Source organism: Bufo bufo, chromosome 1 (genome assembly GCF_905171765.1).
Source record: "Bufo bufo chromosome 1, aBufBuf1.1, whole genome shotgun sequence".
Classification (NCBI taxonomy): Eukaryota; Metazoa; Chordata; class Amphibia; order Anura; family Bufonidae; genus Bufo; species Bufo bufo.
Window position 1 is genome coordinate 810,417,888 of NC_053389.1, and position 24,766 is coordinate 810,442,653.

Consider the following 24,766-nt stretch of genomic DNA (forward strand, 5'->3'; position numbering starts at 1 on the left):
TTGTCTCTGGTGTCTTTTGACAGCTCTTTGGTCTTGCCCATGGTAGTAGTTGGTGTCTGACTGACTGTGGGGTGGACAGGTGTCTTTAAAGAACTCAGACAGGTGCTACTAAGTTATATTAGTGAGTGGAGTAGAGGTGGACTTTTTAAAGGCACAGTAACAGGTCTTTGAGAACCAGAATTCTTGCTGTTTCTCAGGTGTTCTAATACTTATGTTTAGCAGTGCAAGACAAAGAAATTCTTTAAAAATCATACAATGTGATTTCCTGTTTTTTTATTTTTATTCTGTCTCTCAGAGTGGGAATGCACCTACAATGTGAATTTCAGACCCCTCCATGATTTCTAAGTGGGAGAACTTGCACAATTGCAGGGTGTTCAAATACTTCTGTTCCTCACTGTATGGAAAAAATAAAAATCTGTCCAAATGGACTGAGGACCATCCAGATGTATGAACAGAAGAAGAATGATTATCTTTCCAATCAATCGAAAACATCTGATCAGTGTCGGACTGGGGTTCTGTGGGTCCACCAGAAGAAATTATTCTTGAGGTCCAATCCCTATATGGTTTTGAGGTCCAAAACCCTATAGGTTTTGTTTCAAAGAAGTAGACTCTAGTGGCAAGTGACTGTCTCCTAAAGTAGCTCCAAATAGAGTTTTCTCTCCTGGACCTTTGAGAGCCTGGGCCCACCGGAGGACCCTCTGGTTCTCTGGGGTGCCAGTCCAATGCTGCATCCAATCTACATCATACATCCTACCATCAAAAATGGTGGGGGTGTTGGGAGGTTTTGTTGCCTTCAATAATGTGTCATTACTGAAGGAATCAAAAATTTGGCTTAGAACATCCTCTGAGCTTTTACCTTTTTCTACCAGTTCCCTTTAAAGTCTCCAAAAGTGACAAGAAGTGACGGCCATTGCAGATTCTACATACAAAGGCTGTCAACTAGACAGACCCCTGGAATGATGTATCTGCCTGGCTATGCATTGATGCGTAGAGTGCCATTTAATTTCAGGTTTACCATTCAGGAGAGTTAGGAACATTGTTGACAACCTCGATAGCCGTTGTGATGGCTGCCACATTCTGTTATCTCTATCAGAAAACCTTGAAGGAAGGAACTGTTCTAAATAAGAGATGTTCTAACCACATTTTTTTCAAAAAGCTTGCAGAAAAAAGACGACCCAAGAGCTTATATCATATATATGAACTTCCTGTGGATTTTTTTATTTTATTTTGGATGGAAATGGTCTAAGGTCTGAGGTCAATAATTAGTCATCTGCTATAAGCTATTAACTAAAGTGTTATCGGATTGTGAAGCAAGACTGTGATCCAAGACATAAGTCTACATATTTATAGAGACAAAGTCATGACAAAAAGCCAATAGAGATGATATGGCCTGAAACGCATAGTTCATAGTAACATAGTAACATAGTAATATAGTAACATAGTACATAAGGCCAAAAAAAGACATTTGTCCATCCAGTTCGGCCTGTTATCCTGCAAGTTGATCCAGAGGAAGGCAAAAAAACCCTGTGAGGTAGAAGCCAATTTTCCTCACTTTAGGGGATTAAAAATTCCTTCCCGACTCCAATCAGGCAATCAGAATAACTCCCTGGACCAACGACCCCTCTCTAGTAGCTATAGCCTGTAATATTATTACGCTCCAGAAATACATCCAGGCCCCTCCTGAATTCCTTTATTGTACTCACCATCACCACCTCCTCAGGTAGAGAGTTCCATAGTCTCACTGCTCTTACCGTAAAGAATCCTTTTCTATGTTTGTGTAGAAACCTTCTTTCCTCCAGACGCAGAGGATGTCCCCTCGTCACAGTTACAGTCCTGGGGATAAATAGATGATGGGATAGATCTCTGTACTGACCCCTGATATATTTATACATATTAATTACATCTCCCCTCAGTCGTCTTTTTTCTAACGTGAATAACCCTAATTTTGCTAATCTTTCAGGGTACTGTAGTTGCCCCATTCCAGTTATTACTTTAGTTGCCCTCCTCTGGACCCTCTCCAGCTCTGCTATGTCTGCCTTGTTCACTGGAGCCCAGAACTGTACACAGTACTCCATGTGTGGTCTGACTAATGATTTGTAAAGTAGTAGGAATATGTTCTCATCACGGGCATCTATGCCCCTTCTGATGCAACCCATTATCTTATTGGCCTTGGCAGCAGCTGCCTGACACTGGTTTTTGCAGCTTAGTTTGCTGTTTATTAAAATTCCTAGATCCTTTTCCATGTCAGTGTTACCCAGTGTTTTACCATTTAGTATGTACGGGTGACTTGCATTATTTCTTCCCATGTGCATAACCTTACATTTGTCAGTGTTAAACCTCATCTGCCACGTATCTGCCCAAGCCTCCAATTTATCCAGATACCTCTGTAACAGTATACTGTCCTCTGTAGTATATATACAGTATACTGTCCTCTGTAGTATATATACAGTATACTGTCCTCTGTAGTGTATATACAGTATACTGTGCTCTGTAGTATATATACAGTATACTGTCCTCTGTAGTGTATATACAGTATACTGTCCTCTGTAGTATATATATACAGTATACTGTCCTCTTCAGTGTTAATTACTTTACACAGTTTAGTGTCATCTGCGAAAATTGATATTTTGCTATGCAAGCCTTCTACAAGATCATTAATAAATATATTGAAGAGAATAGGGCCCAATACTGACCCCTGAGGTACCCCACTAGTGACAGTGACCCAATCTGAGTGTGTAACATTAATACCCACCCTCTGTTTTCTATTATTGAGCCAGTTACTTACCCACTTACAGAGGTTTTCTCCGAGTCCGAGCATTCTCATTTTATATACTAACCTTTTATGTGGTACAGTGTCAAATGCTTTGGAGAAGTCCAGATACACGACATCCATTGATTCGCCGCTGTCAAGTCTAGAACTTACCTCCTCATAGAAACTGATTAAATTAGTTTGACATGACCGATCCCTCATGAAGCCATGCTGATATGGCGTTATTTGCTTATTTCCGTTAAGATGCTCTAAGATAGCATCTCTCAGAAAACCTTCAGTTTACCCACAACAGATGTTAAACTTACCGGCCTATAGTTTCCAGGCTCTGTTTTTGGACCCTTTTTGAATATTGGCACCACATTTGCTATGCGCCAATCCTGTGGGACATTCCCTGTCAGTATAGAGTCCGCAAATATCAGAAATAAGGGTCTGGCTATGACATTACTTAATTCCCTTAGGATACGGGGGTGTATGCCATCCGGTCCTGGCGATTTGTCTATTTTGATCTTTTTAGGTTCATGAAGGAAAAACAAAAATAAAGGTCTTCTACAAAGAATAGTGGGCTGAAGTATCTCAGAAGCTGTGTTAAGGACCAATATCTAATGACAGAAAGCATTTGGTTGGCAAATGGTTTGTGTAACGGGGTGCCGAAGGCGCACTCGGTCTCCCATCAGCCGCAGACCTGCTGCTTAGCTTCGGGAGTGAGGATCTGTGTTTGACCTCGTTCCCAGGGCGGCTTTGATAGCTGGGAGGCTCCCTGCTCCTAGGTATGCCTTGAGCGCCGAGCTGATCACTCGGTGCTCGACTGGTTGGTCTGTCGGTCATGTGACGCTGGCCACGTCACATGACCCTCACTCCCCACTATAAATACAGGCAGCCTACTGGCCACAGGTTGCCTGTTAATTTAGGTTCCTGGCAGTTGTTGGATACCTGTGTACTTACCTGATCCTGTTCCCTGACGATCCTTTGCCTGCTCCTCCTGTATTGCGCGTCCTTCCTGGTATATTGACCTCGGCTTCCACCTGACTATTCTTTGCGGACTCCTTTGGTACCTCTCGACTCTCCTAGTATTTATGACCCCGGCTTCTCCTGACCTTTCTTTGCTTATCCCTCTGTACTGCGTTGTCCTCTTGGTTTTGACCCGGTCCGTTCACTATCCGTTATTTGTCTTGTCTGTCCTTCCCGCACGTATCCTAAGTTAGGGACTGCCGTCCAGTTGTCCCCTGTCATCAGGACTCGTGAGGCAAGTAGGCAGGGCCAGGGGTGAGGGTGGAGCACAGTGGTCACTATCCTCCGCCCTGTGTGTGTGTGTACGTGACCGTTACAGTTTGGTTGTTAAGACTGGTACGACCATTTTTTATATTTGATTTTTGAGATTTGAACCTTGATCATCCATAGTGGCATCATGAATGGGTTAATCAGTGTGTCGGAGAGGATGAGTGAGCCTACAGCGATGGTTGTTAAACCCCGGCAGTGTGGGCAGTCTGCTGTGTAATAAATAAGTTACATTGCGTGGCTACGCTTATCACAAGACAGATAGGTAATATATCAGTGAGATTGTATGGTGTCAGAGGCAGCCAGGACCTCTGACAACACTGACTACTGATGGATGGTGCGGTACTGAAGACCTCCAGTAATGTATGGATCAGTGTTCTGAATGCACTTACACATTCCATTTATCCAACCCACCTCAATACAACCACTGTACCTCCATGTAACCTATACACTAAAACATGACCATATAACCTCATATACCAACATATAACCAGTATACTGCCATATAACCTCATGTACCAACATACAACCAGTATACCTTATTGTAACCTCATATACCAGTATACAACTAGTATACCTCCATATAACCTCATAAAGTATAACATGACTTGTATACCGCCATATAACCTCATATACCAACATATAACCAGTATACCGCCATATAACCTCATGTACCAACATACAACCAGTATACCTTATTGTAACCCCATATACCAGTATACAAGTTGTATACCTCTATATAATCTCATACAGTATAACATGACCTGTATACCGCCATAAAACCTCATATACCAACATACGACTAGTAAACATCCATGTAACCTCATGTTGAACGATTGTACCTCCACGCAAGGTCATACACTATAGGATGACTTGTATACCGCCATATACCCTCATATACAACCAGTGTTCCTCCATGTATCCTCATACACAAACAGTACACTGCTGTGTAATCTCACACATCATCACCATATAACCAGTATACCTCCATATAACCCCATTCACCGCCATATAGCAGCCCCGGCCCCCTCCTCATAGGTTAAAACATTCTCATACTGATGTAATCATGGACTGTATTATTGCCCCGGTCTAAGCCAGATCCCCAATGGGTTTGGTCAGCCACCAAAATGTCCAGCTCTAGTTGTAGTACCGCCATGTGCATGACCCCTCAGTCCCAGAAGGCTTTGCTTATTTCAAAGGGATTGTCCAATGTAATAAAAGCTAATAACGGCTCATAAAATACTTCCACATAATGTATGCCCATAGACTTGTGCCCACACAACATATGTACCTACTTCTAAGTGCCACCTAGAAATTGTGACTATACAATAATGCATTTGTGCCCACTCAGTAACTGTCCGCAGACCAGTCATACCCACTCAGCAAACTGTGCCCACCTACCTACCAGCAAGTGCTAGTTCTACCTTTATACTGCAGTCCTGTAGGTGTCTACAACTAAGATGTATTCCGGTGTATCTCAGCACTATTCTGGTGTATCTCAGCTGCAGCTTAGAGGAATCTCAACAGGCAAGGTACGGTATCTTAGCAGTGTATCTGCAGTTGTTTGCTGTATCTCAGCAGTGTATCTGCAGTTGTTTAGTGTATCTCAGCAGTGTATCTGCAGTTTGGTGTATCTCAGCAGTGTATCTGCAGTTGCTCTCTTGTATCTCAGCAGTGTATCTGCAGTTGCTCTCCTGTATCTTAGCAGTGTATCTGCTCTTGCTCTGTTGTATCTCAGCAATGTATCTCTTGAATCTCAGCAGTGTATCTGCAGTTGCTCTCTTGTATCTCAGCAGTGTATCTGCAGTTGCTCTCTTGTATCTCAGCAGTGTATCTGCAGTTGCTCTCTTGTATCTCAGCAGTGTATCTGCAGTTGCTCTCTTGTATCTCAGCAGTGTATCTGCAGTTGCTCTCTTGTATCTCAGCAGTGTATCTGCAGTTGCTCTCTTGTACTTCAGCAGTGTATCTGCAGTTGCTTTCCTGTATCTCAGCAGTGTATCTGCAGTTGCTCTCTTGTATCTCAGCAGTGTTTCTGCAGTTGTTTGGTGTATCTCAGCAGTGTATCTGCAGTTGCTCTCCTGTATTTCAGCAGTGTATCTGCTCTTGCTCTCCTGTATATCAGCATTGTATCTCAGCAGTGTATCTGCAGTTGCTCTCTTATATCTCAGCAGTGTATACGCAGTTGCTCTCTTGTATATCAGCAGTGTATCTGCAGTTGCTCTCTTGTATCTCAGCAGTGTATCTGCAGTTGCTCTCTTGTATCTCAGCAGTGTATCTGCAGTTGCTCTCTTGTATCTCAGCAGTGTATCTGCAGTTGTTTGCTGTATCTCAGCAGTGTATCTGCAGTTGTTTAGTGTATCTCAGCAGTGTATCTGCAGTTGTTTAGTGTATCTCAGCAGTGTATCTGCAGTTTGGTGTATCTCAGCAGTGTATCTGCAGTTGCTCTCTTGTATCTCAGCAGTGTATCTGCAGTTGCTCTCCTGTATCTTAGCAGTGTATCTGCTCTTGCTCTGTTGTATCTCAGCAATGTATCTCTTGAATCTCAGCAGTGTATCTGCAGTTGCTCTCTTGTATCTCAGCAGTGTATCTGCAGTTGCTCTCTTATATCTCAGCAGTGTATATGCAGTTGCTCTCTTGTATCTCAGCAGTGTATCTGCAGTTACTCTCTTGTATCTCAGCAGTGTATCTGCAGTTGCTTGGTGTATCTCAGCAGTGTATCTGCAGTTGCTCTCCTGTATTTCAGCAGTGTATCTGCTCTTGCTCTCCTGTATATCAGCATTGTATCTCAGCAGTGTATCTGCAGTTGCTCTCTTATATCTCAGCAGTGTATACGCAGTTGCTCTCTTGTATATCAGCAGTGTATCTGCAGTTGCTCTCTTGTATCTCAGCAGTGTATCTGCAGTTGCTCTCTTGTATCTCAGCAGTGTATCTGCAGTTGTTTGCTGTATCTCAGCAGTGTATCTGCAGTTGCTCTCTTGTATCTCAGCAGTGTATCTGCAGTTGTTTGCTGTATCTCAGCAGTGTATCTGCAGTTGTTTAGTGTATCTCAGCAGTGTATCTGCAGTTGTTTAGTGTATCTCAGCAGTGTATCTGCAGTTTGGTGTATCTCAGCAGTGTATCTGCAGTTGCTCTCTTGTATCTCAGCAGTGTATCTGCAGTTGCTCTCCTGTATCTTAGCAGTGTATCTGCTCTTGCTCTGTTGTATCTCAGCAATGTATCTCTTGAATCTCAGCAGTGTATCTGCAGTTGCTCTCTTGTATCTCAGCAAGTGTATCTGCAGTTGCTCTCTTATATCTCAGCAGTGTATATGCAGTTGCTCTCTTGTATATCAGCAGTGTATCTGCAGTTGCTCTCTTGTATCTCAGCAGTGTATCTGCAGTTGTTTGGTGTATCTCAGCAGTGTATCTGCAGTTGCTCTCCTGTATTTCAGCAGTGTATCTGCTTTTGCTCTCCTGTATATCAGCATTGTATCTCAGCAGTGTATCTGCAGTTGCTCTCTTATATCTCAGCAGTGTATACGCAGTTGCTCTCTTGTATATCAGCAGTGTATCTGCAGTTGCTCTCTTGTATCTCAGCAGTGTATCTGCAGTTGCTCTCTTGTATCTCAGCAGTGTATCTGCAGTTGTTTGCTGTATCTCAGCAGTGTATCTGCAGTTGTTTAGTGTATCTCAGCAGTGTATCTGCAGTTGTTTAGTGTATCTCAGCAGTGTATCTGCAGTTTGGTGTATCTCAGCAGTGTATCTGCAGTTGCTCTCTTGTATCTCAGCAGTGTATCTGCAGTTGCTCTCCTGTATCTTAGCAGTGTATCTGCTCTTGCTCTGTTGTATCTCAGCAATGTATCTCTTGAATCTCAGCAGTGTATCTGCAGTTGCTCTCTTGTATCTCAGCAGTGTATCTGCAGTTGCTCTCTTATATCTCAGCAGTGTATATGCAGTTGCTCTCTTGTATATCAGCAGTGTATCTGCAGTTGCTCTCTTGTATCTCAGCAGTGTATCTGCAGTTGCTCTCTTGTATCTCAGCAGTGTATCTGCAGTTGTTTGGTGTATCTCAGCAGTGTATCTACAGTTGCTCTCCTGTATTTCAGCAGTGTATCTGCTCTTGCTCTCCTGTATATCAGCATTGTATCTCAGCAGTGTATCTGCAGTTGCTCTCTTATATCTCAGCAGTGAATCTTCAGTTGCTCTCTTGTATCTCAGCAGTGTATCTGCCATTGCTCTCTTGTATCTCAGCAGTGTATATGCAGTTGCTCTCTTGTATATCAGCAGTGTATCTGCAGTTGTTTGGTGTATCTCAGCAGTGCATCTGCAGTTGTTTGGTGTATCTCAGCAGTTGCTCTCTTGTATCTCAGCAGTGTATCTGCAGTTGCTCTCTTGTATCTCAGCAGTGTATCTGCAGTTGCTTTCCTGTATCTCAGCAGTATATCTGCAGTTGCTCTCTTGTATCTCAGCAGTGTATCTGCAGTTGCTTTCCTGTATCTCAGCAGTGTATCTGCAGTTGTTTGGTGTATCTCAGCAGTGTATCTGCAGTTGCTCTCCTGTATTTCAGCAGTGTATCTGCTCTTGCTCTCCTGTATCTCAGCATTGTATATCAGCAGTGTATCTGCAGTTGCTTTCCTGTATCTCAGCAGTATATCTGCAGTTGCTCTCTTGTATCTCAGCAGTGTATCTGCAGTTGCTTTCCTGTATCTCAGCAGTATATCTGCAGTTGCTCTCTTGTATCTCAGCAGTGTATCTGCAGTTGCTTTCCTGTATCTCAGCAGTGTATCTGCAGTTGCTCTCCTGTATTTCAGCAGTGTATCTGCTCTTGCTCTCCTGTATCTCAGCATTGTATATCAGCAGTGTATCTGCAGTTGCTTTCCTGTATCTCAGCAGTGTATCTGCAGTTGCTCTCTTGTATCTCAGCAGTGTATCTGCAGTTGCTTTCCTGTATCTCAGCAGTATATCTGCAGTTGCTCTCTTGTATCTCAGCAGTGTATCTGCAGTTGCTTTCCTGTATCTCAGCAGTATATCTGCAGTTGCTCTCTTGTATCTCAGCAGTGTATCTGCAGTTGCTCTCCTGTATTTCAGCTGTGTATCTGTAGTTGCTCTCCTGTATCTCAGCAGTGTATCTGCAGTTGCTCTCTTGTATCTCAGCAGTGTATCTGCAGTTGCTCTCTTGTATCTCAGCAGTGTATCTGCAGTTGCTCTCTTGTATCTCAGCAGTGTATCTGCAGTTGCTCTCTTGTACTTCAGCAGTGTATCTGCAGTTGCTTTCCTGTATCTCAGCAGTGTATCTGCAGTTGCTCTCTTGTATCTCAGCAGTGTTTCTGCAGTTGTTTGGTGTATCTCAGCAGTGTATCTGCAGTTGCTCTCCTGTATTTCAGCAGTGTATCTGCTCTTGCTCTCCTGTATATCAGCATTGTATCTCAGCAGTGTATCTGCAGTTGCTCTCTTATATCTCAGCAGTGTATACGCAGTTGCTCTCTTGTATATCAGCAGTGTATCTGCAGTTGCTCTCTTGTATCTCAGCAGTGTATCTGCAGTTGCTCTCTTGTATCTCAGCAGTGTATCTGCAGTTGCTCTCTTGTATCTCAGCAGTGTATCTGCAGTTGTTTGCTGTATCTCAGCAGTGTATCTGCAGTTGTTTAGTGTATCTCAGCAGTGTATCTGCAGTTGTTTAGTGTATCTCAGCAGTGTATCTGCAGTTTGGTGTATCTCAGCAGTGTATCTGCAGTTGCTCTCTTGTATCTCAGCAGTGTATCTGCAGTTGCTCTCCTGTATCTTAGCAGTGTATCTGCTCTTGCTCTGTTGTATCTCAGCAATGTATCTCTTGAATCTCAGCAGTGTATCTGCAGTTGCTCTCTTGTATCTCAGCAGTGTATCTGCAGTTGCTCTCTTATATCTCAGCAGTGTATATGCAGTTGCTCTCTTGTATCTCAGCAGTGTATCTGCAGTTACTCTCTTGTATCTCAGCAGTGTATCTGCAGTTGCTTCGTGTATCTCAGCAGTGTATCTGCAGTTGCTCTCCTGTATTTCAGCAGTGTATCTGCTCTTGCTCTCCTGTATATCAGCATTGTATCTCAGCAGTGTATCTGCAGTTGCTCTCTTATATCTCAGCAGTGTATACGCAGTTGCTCTCTTGTATATCAGCAGTGTATCTGCAGTTGCTCTCTTGTATCTCAGCAGTGTATCTGCAGTTGCTCTCTTGTATCTCAGCAGTGTATCTGCAGTTGTTTGCTGTATCTCAGCAGTGTATCTGCAGTTGCTCTCTTGTATCTCAGCAGTGTATCTGCAGTTGTTTGCTGTATCTCAGCAGTGTATCTGCAGTTGTTTAGTGTATCTCAGCAGTGTATCTGCAGTTGTTTAGTGTATCTCAGCAGTGTATCTGCAGTTTGGTGTATCTCAGCAGTGTATCTGCAGTTGCTCTCTTGTATCTCAGCAGTGTATCTGCAGTTGCTCTCCTGTATCTTAGCAGTGTATCTGCTCTTGCTCTGTTGTATCTCAGCAATGTATCTCTTGAATCTCAGCAGTGTATCTGCAGTTGCTCTCTTGTATCTCAGCAGTGTATCTGCAGTTGCTCTCTTATATCTCAGCAGTGTATATGCAGTTGCTCTCTTGTATATCAGCAGTGTATCTGCAGTTGCTCTCTTGTATCTCAGCAGTGTATCTGCAGTTGTTTGGTGTATCTCAGCAGTGTATCTGCAGTTGCTCTCCTGTATTTCAGCAGTGTATCTGCAGTTGCTCTCCTGTATCTTAGCAGTGTATCTGCTCTTGCTCTGTTGTATCTCAGCAATGTATCTCTTGAATCTCAGCAGTGTATCTGCAGTTGCTCTCTTGTATATCAGCAGTGTATCTGCAGTTGCTCTCTTGTATCTCAGCAGTGTATCTGCAGTTGCTCTCTTGTATCTCAGCAGTGTATCTGCAGTTGTTTGCTGTATCTCAGCAGTGTATCTGCAGTTGTTTAGTGTATCTCAGCAGTGTATCTGCAGTTGTTTAGTGTATCTCAGCAGTGTATCTGCAGTTTGGTGTATCTCAGCAGTGTATCTGCAGTTGCTCTCTTGTATCTCAGCAGTGTATCTGCAGTTGCTCTCCTGTATCTTAGCAGTGTATCTGCTCTTGCTCTGTTGTATCTCAGCAATGTATCTCTTGAATCTCAGCAGTGTATCTGCAGTTGCTCTCTTGTATCTCAGCAGTGTATCTGCAGTTGCTCTCTTATATCTCAGCAGTGTATATGCAGTTGCTCTCTTGTATATCAGCAGTGTATCTGCAGTTGCTCTCTTGTATCTCAGCAGTGTATCTGCAGTTGCTCTCTTGTATCTCAGCAGTGTATCTGCAGTTGTTTGGTGTATCTCAGCAGTGTATCTACAGTTGCTCTCCTGTATTTCAGCAGTGTATCTGCTCTTGCTCTCCTGTATATCAGCATTGTATCTCAGCAGTGTATCTGCAGTTGCTCTCTTATATCTCAGCAGTGAATCTTCAGTTGCTCTCTTGTATCTCAGCAGTGTATCTGCCATTGCTCTCTTGTATCTCAGCAGTGTATATGCAGTTGCTCTCTTGTATATCAGCAGTGTATCTGCAGTTGTTTGGTGTATCTCAGCAGTGCATCTGCAGTTGTTTGGTGTATCTCAGCAGTTGCTCTCTTGTATCTCAGCAGTGTATCTGCAGTTGCTCTCTTGTATCTCAGCAGTGTATCTGCAGTTGCTTTCCTGTATCTCAGCAGTATATCTGCAGTTGCTCTCTTGTATCTCAGCAGTGTATCTGCAGTTGCTTTCCTGTATCTCAGCAGTGTATCTGCAGTTGTTTGGTGTATCTCAGCAGTGTATCTGCAGTTGCTCTCCTGTATTTCAGCAGTGTATCTGCTCTTGCTCTCCTGTATCTCAGCATTGTATATCAGCAGTGTATCTGCAGTTGCTTTCCTGTATCTCAGCAGTATATCTGCAGTTGCTCTCTTGTATCTCAGCAGTGTATCTGCAGTTGCTTTCCTGTATCTCAGCAGTATATCTGCAGTTGCTCTCTTGTATCTCAGCAGTGTATCTGCAGTTGCTTTCCTGTATCTCAGCAGTGTATCTGCAGTTGCTCTCCTGTATTTCAGCAGTGTATCTGCTCTTGCTCTCCTGTATCTCAGCATTGTATATCAGCAGTGTATCTGCAGTTGCTTTCCTGTATCTCAGCAGTGTATCTGCAGTTGCTCTCTTGTATCTCAGCAGTGTATCTGCAGTTGCTTTCCTGTATCTCAGCAGTATATCTGCAGTTGCTCTCTTGTATCTCAGCAGTGTATCTGCAGTTGCTTTCCTGTATCTCAGCAGTATATCTGCAGTTGCTCTCTTGTATCTCAGCAGTGTATCTGCAGTTGCTCTCCTGTATTTCAGCTGTGTATCTGTAGTTGCTCTCCTGTATCTCAGCAGTGTATCTGCAGTTGCTCTCCTGTATCTCAGCAGTGTATCTGCAGTTGCTCTCCTGTATCTCAGCAGTGTATCTGCAGTTTCTCTCCTGTATCTTAGCAGTGTATCTGCAGTTGCTCTCCTGTATCTCAGCAGTGTATCTGCAGTTTCTCTCCTGTATCTTAGCAGTTTATCTGCAGTTGCTCTCCTGTATCTCAGCACTGTATTTGCAGTTGCTCTCCTGTATTTCAGCTGTGTATCTGTAGTTGCTCTCGTTGTAGTTTAGCTCAGCAGTTGCTCAGATGTATACCATCAGGAAACAGATGTATCTAAGTAACAGCTCATGTGTATCCCAGGAATAGTTCAGGAACATCTCAGGAATAGTTCAGGTGTGTCTGAGGAGTAGCTCAGGATGATGTGTATCCCAGGACTAGTCCAGGTGTAGCTCACAAGTAGCTGAGTTGTATTTCAGGAATAATTCAGGCATATATCAAAAGTAAATCTGGTTTGTGTCTCAGAACTAACTAATGTGTCTCTGGGACAGCTATCTCAAGTCTAACTCAAGTGTACCTCAGGAAAAGCTCAGGTATATCTCAAGAAAAGCTCAGGTATATGTTAGGAAAAGAACAGGTATATCTCTGGAAAAGTTCAGGTATATCTCAGTAAATGCTCAGGTACAGTGCTGCCCATAATTATTCATACCCCCGGCAAATTTTGACTTAAAGTTACTTTTATTCAACCAGCAAGTAATTTTTTGACGGGAAATTACATAGGTGTCTCCCAAAAGATAATAAGACGATGTACAAGATGCATTATTGTGGAAAAAAACATTTCTCAGCTTTTATTTACATTTGAGCAAAAAATACAAGATGTTCCGCACTGTGGAAAATCTCAGAGGATGTGGTCAAAAGCCAAAAGTGACACCTGTGCTGGCCAGGAGGATAGTTAGAGAGGTGAAAATGAATCCAAGATTCACCACCAAGGCCATCCTGGTGAATCTGGGCTCTGCTGGTGGCAATGTCTCAAGGCAGACAATCCAACGGACACTGCACAATGCAGACCAAGGAGGACGCCTCTTCTCCAGATAAGGCACACAAAAGCTCGCTTGGCCTTTGCAAAAGCTCATCTGGACAAAGAAGAAGACTTCTGGTCTTCTGTGTTATGGTCAGATGAAACAAAAATTGAATTGTTTGGTCACAATGATGTTTCCTTCCTTTGGCGTAAATAAGGAGAAGCCTTCAACCCAAAGAACACCATCCCCACTGTCAAACATGGTGGTGGGAACCTCATGCTTTGGGGGTGCTTTTCAGCCAATGGACCAGGGAACCTAATCACAGTAAACGGCACCATGAATAAAAAGCAATACATGAGGATTCTCAACGACAACATCAGGCCGTCTGCAGAGAAACTTGGCCTTGGGCACCAGTGGACATTTCAGCATGACAATGACCCAAAACACACAGCAAAAGTGGTGAAGAAATGGTTAGCAGACAACATTAACGCCTTGGAGTGGCCCAGCCAGAGTCCAGACTTGAATCCAATTGAGAATCTGTGGAGGGAGCTAAAGATCTGGGTGACGGCAAGAAGACCCTCCAACCTGAAAGATTTGGAGCTCATTGCTAAAGATGAATGGGCAAAAATACCTGTGGAGACCTGCAAAAAGCTGGTCTGCAATTATAGGAAGCGTTTGATTGCTGTAATAGCCAATAAAGGCTTTTCTATTGATTATTGAGAAGGGTATGAATAATTTTGGACTGGACACTTTTTGCTTAAATGTAAATAAAAGCTGAGAAATGTTTTTTTCCCCACAATAATGCCTCTTGTACATTGTCCTATTATCTTTTGGGAGACACCTATGTCATTTCCCTTCAAAAAATTACTTGCTGGTTGAATAAAAGTAACTTTAAGTCAAAATTTGCCACTGTATATCTCTGGAAAAGATTGAGTATATCTCTGGAAATGCTCAGGTCTATCTCTGGAAAAGCTCAGGTATATCTATGGAAAAGCTCAGATATATCTCAGTAAGTGCTCAGGTATATCCCAGTAAATGCGCAGGTATATATCTGGAAGAGCTTGAGTATATCTGAGGAAAAGGTCATGTATATCTCAGAAAAAGCTGACGTATATCTCTGGAAATGATCAGGTATATTTCTGGAAAGGATCAGGTATATCTCTGGAAGAGCTTAAGTATATCTCAGAAAAAGCTTATGTACAGTGGCGGAAATAATTATTTGACCCCTCACTGATTTTGTAAGTTTGTCCAATGACAAAGAAATGAAAAGTCTCAGAACAGTATCATTTCAATGGTAGGTTTATTGTAACAGTGGCAGATAGCACATCAAAAGGAAAATCGAAAAAATAACTTTAAATAAAAGATAGCAACTGATTTGCATTTCATTGAGTGAAATAAGTATTTGAACCCCTACCAACCATTAAGAGTTCTGGCTCCCACAGAGTGGTTAGACACTTCTACTCAATTAGTCACCCTCATTAAGGACACCTGTCTTAACTAGTCACCTGTATAAAAGACACCTGTCCACAGAATCAATCAATCAAGCAGACTCCAAACTCTCCAACATGGGAAAGACCAAAGAGCTGTCCAAGGATGTCAGAGACAAAATTGTAGACCTGCACAAGGCTGGAATGGGCTACAAAACCATTAGCAAGAAGCTGGGAGAGAAGGTGACAACTGTTGGTGCGATTGTTCGAAAATGGAAGGAGCACAAAATGACCATCAATCGACCTCGCTCTGGGGCTCCACGCAAGATCTCACCTCGTGGGGTGTCAATGGTTCTGAGAAAGGTGAAAAAGCATCCTAGAACTACACGGGAGGAGTTAGTTAATGACCTCAAATTAGCAGGGACCATAGTCACCAAGAAAACCATTGGAAACACATTACACCGCAATGGATTAAAATCCTGCAGGGCTCGCAAGGTCCCCCTGCTCAGGAAGGCAGATGTGCAGGCCCGTCTGAAGTTTGCCAATGAACACCTGAATGATTCAGAGAGTGACTGGGAGAAGGTGCTGTGGTCTGATGAGACCAAAATAGAGCTCTTTGGCATTAACTCAACTCGCTGTGTTTGGAGGAAGAAAAATGCTGCCTATGACCCCCAAAACACCGTCCCCACCGTCAAGCATGGGGGTGGAAACATTTTGCTTTGGGGGTGTTTTTCTGCTAAGGGCACAGGACAACTTATTCGCATAAACGGGAAAATGGACGGAGCCATGTATCGTGAAATCCTGAGCGACAACCTCCTTCCCTCTGCCAGGAAACTGAAAATGGGTCGTGGATGGGTGTTCCAGCACGACAATGACCCAAAACATACAGCAAAGGCAACAAAGGAGTGGCTCAAGAAGAAGCACATTAAGGTCATGGAGTGGCCTAGTCAGTCTCCGGACCTTAATCCAATCGAAAACCTATGGAGGGAGCTCAAGCTCAGAGTTGCACAGAGACAGCATCGAAACGTTAGGGATTTAGAGATGATCTGCAAAGAGGAGTGGACCAACATTCCTCCTAAAATGTGCGCAAACTTGGTCATCAATTACAAGAAACGTTTGACCTCTGTGCTTGCAAACAAGGGTTTTTCCACCAAGTATTAAGTCTTTTTTTGTTAGAGGGTTCAAATACTTATTTCACTCAATGAAATGCAAATCAGTTGCTATCTTTTATTTAAAGTTATTTTTTCGATTTTCCTTTTGATGTGCTATCTGCCACTGTTACAATAAACCTACCATTGAAATGATACTGTTCTGAGACTTTTCATTTCTTTGTCATTGGACAAACTTACAAAATCAGTGAGGGGTCAAATAATTATTTCCGCCACTGTATATCTCAGGGTTAGGGCTCATGCACACGTGTTCTACTTTTTTGCGGTGCGGAGGCATGGACTGAAATTCCACAGAAGTGCTTCGTACTGCTTCCATGAGCTTCCGATTGGTTCCTCTGCTCCTCACCGCTTCGTATCTTGTGTATTGCAGAGCCATTAAGTCAATGTTTGCGGTCCGCAATACGGGCAAGGGGCACACACACTCATAGCATAGCACATAAAAGTCACTTTGCTGACTCCATAACTGCAGAGTCCAGACCTCCTCTGCCATTAACATCAGCACAAAAACTGTGCTGTGCCGGGAGCTTCCTGGCATTAGTTTCTATGGTTGAGCAGCTGCATACAAGCCTTCCATCACCAAGCATAATGCCAGGCGATGGATGGAGTGGTGTAAAGCAGCCTACACTTATCTCTGGAAGAGGGGACACATTTTCTGTGGAGTGACCAATCACGCTTCTCTTTCTGGCAGTCTGATGGACGAGCTGGGGTTTGGTGAATGCCTGCCTGACTTCATTGTGCCTGAGGGTGCTATGAGGATGGTTTTCAGGGGTCGGCATCGGCCCCTTAGTGCCAGTGAAGGGAAATCTTAATGGTTCAGTAGACCAAGAAACTGTGGACAATTGCATGCTTACAACTTTGTGGGAACAGTTTGGGGAAGGACCTTTTCTGCTCCAGCATGACTGTGCCCCAGTGCACCCAAGTCCATGAAGGCATGGTTGGGGGAGTCTGGTGAGAAAGAACCTGACCGGCCGCTCATAGCCCTGACCTCAACCTCATGCAACAACTTTAAGATAAACTAGAACGGAGATTCTGAACCATGTCCTGTCCTCCAACATTAGTATCTGACCTCACAAATGCTCTCCTGGTTGAATGGGCAGAAATGACTACGGATACCTTCTAAAATCCTGTAGAAAGCCTTCCCAGAAGAGCAACAGGGGGACAACTCAATGTCTATGGATTTAGAATGGAAGGTCATAAAAGCTCCTAGAGGTGGATGGATATACAGATGGACGTATGAAGAGATAAATAGATAGATAGAGTAGATATATAGACAGATATGAGATACACAGACTGACTGACAGATAAATAGATATTAGATAGATAGATAGATAAATAGATATGAGATAGATAGATAGATAGATAGATATGAGATAGATAGATAGATAGATAGATATGAGATAGATAGATAGATAGATATGAGATAGATAGATAGATAGATAGATAGATAGATAGATAGATAGATAGATAGATATGAGATAGATAGATAGATAGATAGACAGACATTAGGTAGATAAGATAGATAAATAGATATGAGATATATAGACATTAGATAGATAGATAGATAGATAGATAGATAGATAGATATGAGATAGATAGATATTAGAAACAATCAGGGACAGTCCTGGCAAGCTCGGGACAGTTGGCAGCTATAGATAGATAGATATGAGATAGATAGATGATAGATATTAGATAGATAGATAGATAGATAGATAGATAGATAGATAGATATGAGATATATATGAGATAGATAGATAGATAGATAGATAGATAGATAGATAGATAAATATGAGATAGAAAGATATTAGATAGATAGATAGATAGATAGATAGATAGATAGATAGATAGATAGATAGATATGAGATAGATAGGTAGATAGACTTATGGTCTCTGATCGTCCTTATAGATGTTGGGTTGCTCTTACCTGTATTTCATGCCAGTAGATTTACCAGTAGACTCACGCAGGATGTTTGAGAGAAGGGGGAGAAGCTTATTAGTGTTTTTTGTCTCCGGCGGGGGGGTGCGTTGTTTCGTCTGCCCCCCATTTCCCCCATTTGGCCCGCCAGAAGGGCGAGTGGGGCAGAGACGGTCCTCACTGGTCCTACTTCTTAATGTCTGCTCTGTGCAAGCAAAAGAAACTTGCATATTGAGAGCGAGAGGGAACAAGCACGATGGGAGCCAATTTGACGTAATGGGGGGCTTTGCGGATGTCAAGGGGTCCAAAAATGTCCAGGAAAGGGGTAGGGGGGATCGGGAGCTGCAGAAAAGAATGGAGAAGGGACAATGAAGGAGAAGTGTCAGAAGACCAGGAGGAGGACGAGGAAGGACCACACAGAGGTGGATGCTGAATGGGAAATATCTGTTTGGATACAGGAGAGGTATGGAGAGGGGGATGGAGAGAGACAAGGGAGGAGGGATGAGGGGGATGGGACAAGGGGAAGACAAAAAAGTGAGTGGTCCAGGAGGAGATATGGAGGGGGTCAGGATGCTTCGTGGGTTTGGGCAGAGAGTAGAGTGGTATGGATCCCAGGGGGTGGCTGATGACTACAGAGGACTTGAGGAGATGAAGGAAGTGCAGAGCTGATGCTCTGCGTGCAGTGGTGGGACAGCTCTGCAGTTATCCAGGGGGCACTCCACATCCCTCCCTGCTCCTCTCTCGGTTTCTCTCACATCCCTCTCTGCACTGATGCAGCTAATAGGAGCTCCTCCTCCTCCTACTGAATCTACTCGCACTCTGCATGCATAGACTTTATGTACACAATCCCACATAGTGCTAATGAGGCACACACTAACTCGGCCCGCATGGAAAAGAGAAGAAAGGGTGGTGGTCTTGGTGGTGGGGGTGATGCTGAGCAACCTCTGTCTGTAGTCGGCCGCAGCATCTAGATGTCTGCAGAGCTATGACAGAAGAGAAGTGCAGGGCAGGTGTATGCCAGGAGAAGACTAGGACAAACCATGCAGTGCTGAGGATATGATAGGACCTGCACGGTAGGGGGAAAACAAAGAAGAGAGACTAGTAGTCTGCAGGTGGTGACCTACCAGGTGTGTGTGGGTGTATAGACAGTAATACTCTGCAAGAACCTAGTAAGGGAGGGTGATAAGACCATGATGCTCTGCATGTACCAGGCCAATGCAGTGGTAAGATCGAGGGTAAGGCAAGTATTGATAGTTAGGACCTGCAAGAACCAAGTAAAGGAGGGTGATAAGACCATGATGCTGTCCAGGTACCATGCCATGGTGGTGGTAAGATCCAGGGTAAGGCGAGTATTGATATAAAGAATGATGCTCACCAAGTGCCAGGCCAAGGTGGTGGTAAGACACAATGTGAGACGAGTATTGATAGTTATAACCAGCAATAATCAAGTAAGGAAGAGTGTTCAGGCTCTGATGCTCTTCAGATCATAAGACACCAGGTATGGAGATGATAGACTATTACACTCTGCAAGAAGATAAAGAGGTTGTGCTACAAAAAATATTCTATATTTCTCAAACCAGAACCTGGACCTGAATACTTTTGTATTTGCATGGAATTAAAATTTTAGTATAGCTACTGAGTTATTCAATAAATTGTATCTGTATGGCGCCACCTGCTGTTTGTTCTGTTCCTTATTTCTCTGTCCACATTATTCCATTATGGTGGTTGCACATGCTCAGTTGAAATCTTCAGTTGCACGCTCTCAGAATAAAGGGGTGTCCGGTTGCTGATATCGATGACCTGTGCTGAGGATAGGTCATCAATATCGAAAACCGGTCACCCCTTTAAACTGAGTGCATGCAACTGAAGATTTTAAATGAGTGTGAGGATAAGTCATCAGTTGAGGAAACAACCCTTTTACATTTTCAACTAGCACCAGCTCTATCTTCTGTTAGAAGCTGTGGCCGTTACAGGGAAAGAGCTGCAGCAGAAATGAGAAAGGACATGCCCCCTGAGAAAGGACAAGCCCCCTGAGAAAGGACAAGCCCCCTGAGAAAGGACACGTCCTGAGAAAGGACAAGCCCCCTGAGAAAGGACACGTCCTGAGAAAGAACAAGCCCCCTGAGAAAAGACATCTGTCAGCTTGAAATAAATGTAACACAGCAATTGGACCAATGATTGGGGAGATCTCTGGATCCATGTGAGGTACAGGGCTGGTTCTAGCTTTCATGCTAGCTATAGCTTGTCATGCACCTGATGCCTGATTTTTAATTTTTTACATTAAACATGGGATAATCCCTTTTAAAATGAGAGAGTATGTTCTGCTGGACCATGCCAAGGAGCTGGTAAGACACAACAGGTAATGAAGGTGTAGACAATTATGTCCCGTAAGAACAAAGAGGGGCGAATATAAGTCTGTGCAGGAACCAGACCATGGAGGTGATAAGACACCAAATAAGGAGGTTGTAGATAGTTATGTCCTGTAAGTAAGCAATGGTTCTGTAGCCAAAAACCAAGATGAGGAGATGTCACAATGATGTTAGGTTTTGCACCGGATCTGCTGTATTGATAGAACACAATACCAGGTAAAGTAGACATTAACACTGATGTTCTGCAGGTACCAGCTAGGCAAGTATTGAGACCATGGTGACATTACCACATACCTTATGCAAGTTTTTGATAAGTGAGATGTTAAAACATCAGCGTATTTTCACCACCTAGAAATTGGGATGTTAACACTGCTACTTTGCAGGTTCTAGTTACGAGGTGTTAAGACACTGAAGATCTGAAGGAACCGATTCATGGGGTGTCACACTGCTTCTTTATAGTTTCCACTCAGGAGAGCTGTTATGTCATAGACAATCTGCAGGTCAGAAGCAACACGTGGAGAAGGAATTAATAATGTTCTTTAGGCCAGGAATCTGCGCTGGCTCTGCAGATCCCAAGTTGGTCTGTTTTGCAGGTACGAGGCCAGTGAGATTTTCACACTGTGCAGGTGCTAGATTGGTAGGTACCAGGTCTTTGAGGTGGTGACACTCTACAGGTATCAGATTGATAAGATGTGGATGCTATGTTGGTACCAGGATTGTAACGTGTGAGTACTCTGCAGGTGCCAGATTGTTTGGGTGTTGACATTCTGGAGGTACCTGGTCTGTAGGTACCACATATGTGGATTTAGCTATTTTGATCATAGAACTAATGTTTTGGTACCACATGACTCGCTTGTTAATACTAGGTACCTGTGGTAACAGCTCAAAGGTAGACCCTAGCCCCGAAGGTGAAGAATAAGAAGCAGAAGTTATTTTTCTAGTCTTACACTGAATCATTTACAGAATGTATTGTAGGATGGTCCCTGATGACAAGGTCAGAGATCCTAGACTGAAGCTCATGGAGAACACACTGACTCATAATTACTGGACAGGCCTCTGGCAGCAGAAGATTGTACTGTCTGTTCCAACAGGAGCTTGGACTTGCTGTTAATTATAATAAAGCACCTGCAGAGTCAGCTCATTTTTACATTTCAGAAACGGTCTCTGAAGAATTGATCAGAAATGATTCTTCTAATCGATGGCCGAGAGCCAGAGACATTACACTTACAGAGCAGAAGGGTTAAACAAACAAACATCTCAGTAACTTAAGAGCAAAACTTCATATTAGGAAAGACGTGGTGGTGGTGGTGGGAGGTGCATGCTCGAACGTGAGCGAGATGGATCTGTGAAGAGATTTAATGCAGCACACAGAGAACTGCAGCAGAAAGCACTGCCACACAGAGAATTTTCTGACTCAGCATGTTGTGACGCAGACCAAAAGAAAGAGGGAGAAAAAAAGAGACCCAACCAGAAAGGAACAAACCTGCAATGAAGATACGGACATCTAACCAGATAGACAGACCTCATCCCAGCGAGGTAGACAGAGACAGAAGATATGTATAATGGATACTTCAGTAACAGGCCGAAAGACAGACACAAATAGAGAGACTTAGAAGGAGACAGAGACCTAACAAAATAAGAACTCTCTAGAGATTGACATAAACCCTGCGTGGTAGAGACAGACATCCAACAAGTGAGATGGACCAAACCAGAAAAACAGAGACTAAGGCTACTTTCACACTAGCGTTTTTGCTGGACCTGGCAGGGTTACTGATAATACAACCGTCTGCATCCGTTATGAACTCCATTGAAAGTCAATGGGAGACGGATCTGTTTTCTATAGTGTCAGAGAAAACATCCGTTCCCATTGACTTGCATTGTGGGTCAGGACGGATCGGTCTTTTTCTTCATCCCAGGACGGAAAGCAAACGGCAGTATGCTGCAAACCGCTCTCCGGTATGAGAAGGGAACGGCAGGCATTTTGGAGCACTCTGTTCTGTTCAGTTACGTTTTGTCCCCGTTGACAATGAATGGAGACAAAACAAAAGCGTTATTTTTTTTCTGGTATTGAGACCCGATGATGGATCTCAATACCGGAAAATATTAACGCTAGTGTGAAAGTAGACTTAACCAAACAGTGACATAATACGAGAGAGAGACAAAGACCAGTCCTGGGAGAGACAGAGATATGACCAGTGAGACAGAGACCAAACCAGTACAAGATTTAACCAGATAGGCCCTATGTGAGAGAGACAAAGACCAAACCTGGTAGAGGCAGAGATCTGACCAGTGAGACAGTAACTAAACCAGAAAGATAATGACCTAATCAGAGAGGGATAAAGGCCAAGCCTGGTAGAAGCAGAGATCTGACTAATGAGACATTGACCAAATAAGAAAGACAAAGAATTAATCAGATAGAGAAACCTTATGAGAGAGACAAAGGTCAGAGACAGAGATACAACAGGGACCAATCCAGAAAAAAAGGGACAGAGATTTAATCAGATGGTTATATTTCACAAGAGAGAGAGGTACAGGATAAACTGCAAGATACATTGACTACTAACCAGGAAGAGAGAAATACTTAAAGGGGTTGTCCAGGTTCAGAGCTGAACCCGGACACATCCCCTTTTACACCCAGGCAGCCCCCCTGATATGAGCATTGGAGCATTACATGCTCCGATGCTCTCCCTTACCCTGCACTGAATTGCGCAGGGCGAAGGAGAGCTCATATCAGGGGGGCTGCCGGGGTGAAAATGGGGATATGTCCTGGTTCAGTTCTGAACCCGGACAACCCTTTTGAGGACCTTTTACATGGGCTAATAAGTGTTGGTAATAACGCTCGTTAGCGATGACCAGGCAGTGTAAATGTACCACCGATTTCCCGATGAATGAGTGAAACGCAAAAATGATCATTTACTGGCAACAGATCGTGCCGTGTAAACACGATCCTCTGCCGGAAAACAACGAGTCCATATGGGGAAGAGCAATGGCATTAGCAATCACTCCTCCCCATACTCTGGACGCGATCACAGCTTGTAAATGCACCCATCAGCAGATTGTCGGGAAGGAACGCTTCCTTCCCGACAATCTGCTGTAATATCGTCCGGTGTAAAGAGACCTTTAGAGAGACAGAAACAGAGACAGAAAAAAAGATAAAGAAATACAGAAACCAAGCCAAGTGGAAACAGAGATCAAACCCAACCAGAAAGAAAGAGACAGATTTCTATAAAGAGACACATCAGATTTCTATAAAGAGACACATCAGAGCGACAATTGACAAGAGAGAGACCCAACCAGAGTGTAAGAGACAGACACAAAGACATAAAAACAAAAGAATCAGATAGAAGTAAATGGACATAAAATTAGCTCCAATAGAGTCGGCAAGAAGCCCCATTAAAGATACAGAGAGGGCAGAGACAGACCACAAGACAAACCCAGTCTTAAAGGGACACCAATCACAAAGGAGTATTTTTAAGCTCAATATATTAAAAAAAAAAAAAAATTATTGAGGTCTTGGCTGTTTTTAATTTCGGCAGTTCCGTGCCACTAATAAATTTAGTCCAAAATGCTGACCTTCTGATAATGGTCCTCAGTGGTAAGGAGGAATCATCTCAATTTACAGCACCGCTGTGCAGGAAGAGATTATCTCTAAGGTAGTCTCATTAGAACAGTGGGTGTAGGATTAGAATGGCAGAATGATAACTCTTCACCTGATTGATAAGTCTAGATACATACGTATGACAAGAAGACTTAGTCCAAACAGTTAGAAGATGGAGAACATGACAGGCGTGAATTCACAGTATACAAAGGACCGTACAGATGTCTGTATGCAGTCTAAAGCATCTGACACCTCACCCTTCGCCATGTCACCACATACTTCCTTTTGGAATGGTTCATCTCAGACGAAGCACATGGTAAAACACTGGTCAGAGGGTGAAGTTGGAGGATATGTCAGGCGGAGTACAGACATGTCTCACCTGGATCAGTATAGGTTTTTGTGATGATTTCTATTGGTATTCAAAACTGCTTGGAGGTGCCTACACATCTCGCTTACTTAGTGTGTCTGGTTCAATAATATTAATGGTATCCTTGTTTGAGTGTGTCAGTATACACTGATTAGTTTTTTTGCATTATATTCATATTCTGAATACTCCCTAATTACAATTGGACCTGCTCTGTACTGCCCTTTGAATATTTACAGAGTGTAGGAGAAACTAAGCCCACAGAGGAACAATGCTTTCATAAGTGTAATGTGAGAGGCCCTGACCAGTCTCGGACTGGCCCACCGGGGAGCCGGGGAAATCCTCGGTGGTCCCCAAACAAGCAAGTGAGCTTTTTTGCTTAGAAGCTGTCTGCGATAAGCTCCGCCCCCTGTACACAGTCAGATGCAGCTGCCTGCGATTCATCCTTAATGAGGAGGGCTCCACACCAGCGCTGATTCCTGGGAACTGACAGGTTTCGTGTAATCAGCTC

The 24,766-nt window shown here is 43.4% G+C and overlaps 1 protein-coding gene across 2 annotated transcripts in view; it reads right to left on the minus strand.

The window, feature by feature from the left end:
- Nucleotides 1-18,202, minus strand: part of KCNAB3 (potassium voltage-gated channel subfamily A regulatory beta subunit 3) — an 87,698-nt gene extending 69,496 nt beyond the window's left edge. For both annotated transcript variants that reach the window (XM_040415199.1, XM_040415198.1), the window contains exon 1: nucleotides 17,934-18,202. In XM_040415199.1, coding sequence (XP_040271133.1) covers nucleotides 17,934-18,154 — 221 coding nt within the window. In that variant the 5' untranslated portion in view covers nucleotides 18,155-18,202. The remainder of the gene's footprint in view (nucleotides 1-17,933) is intronic.
- Nucleotides 18,203-24,766: the final 6,564 nt, after the last annotated feature.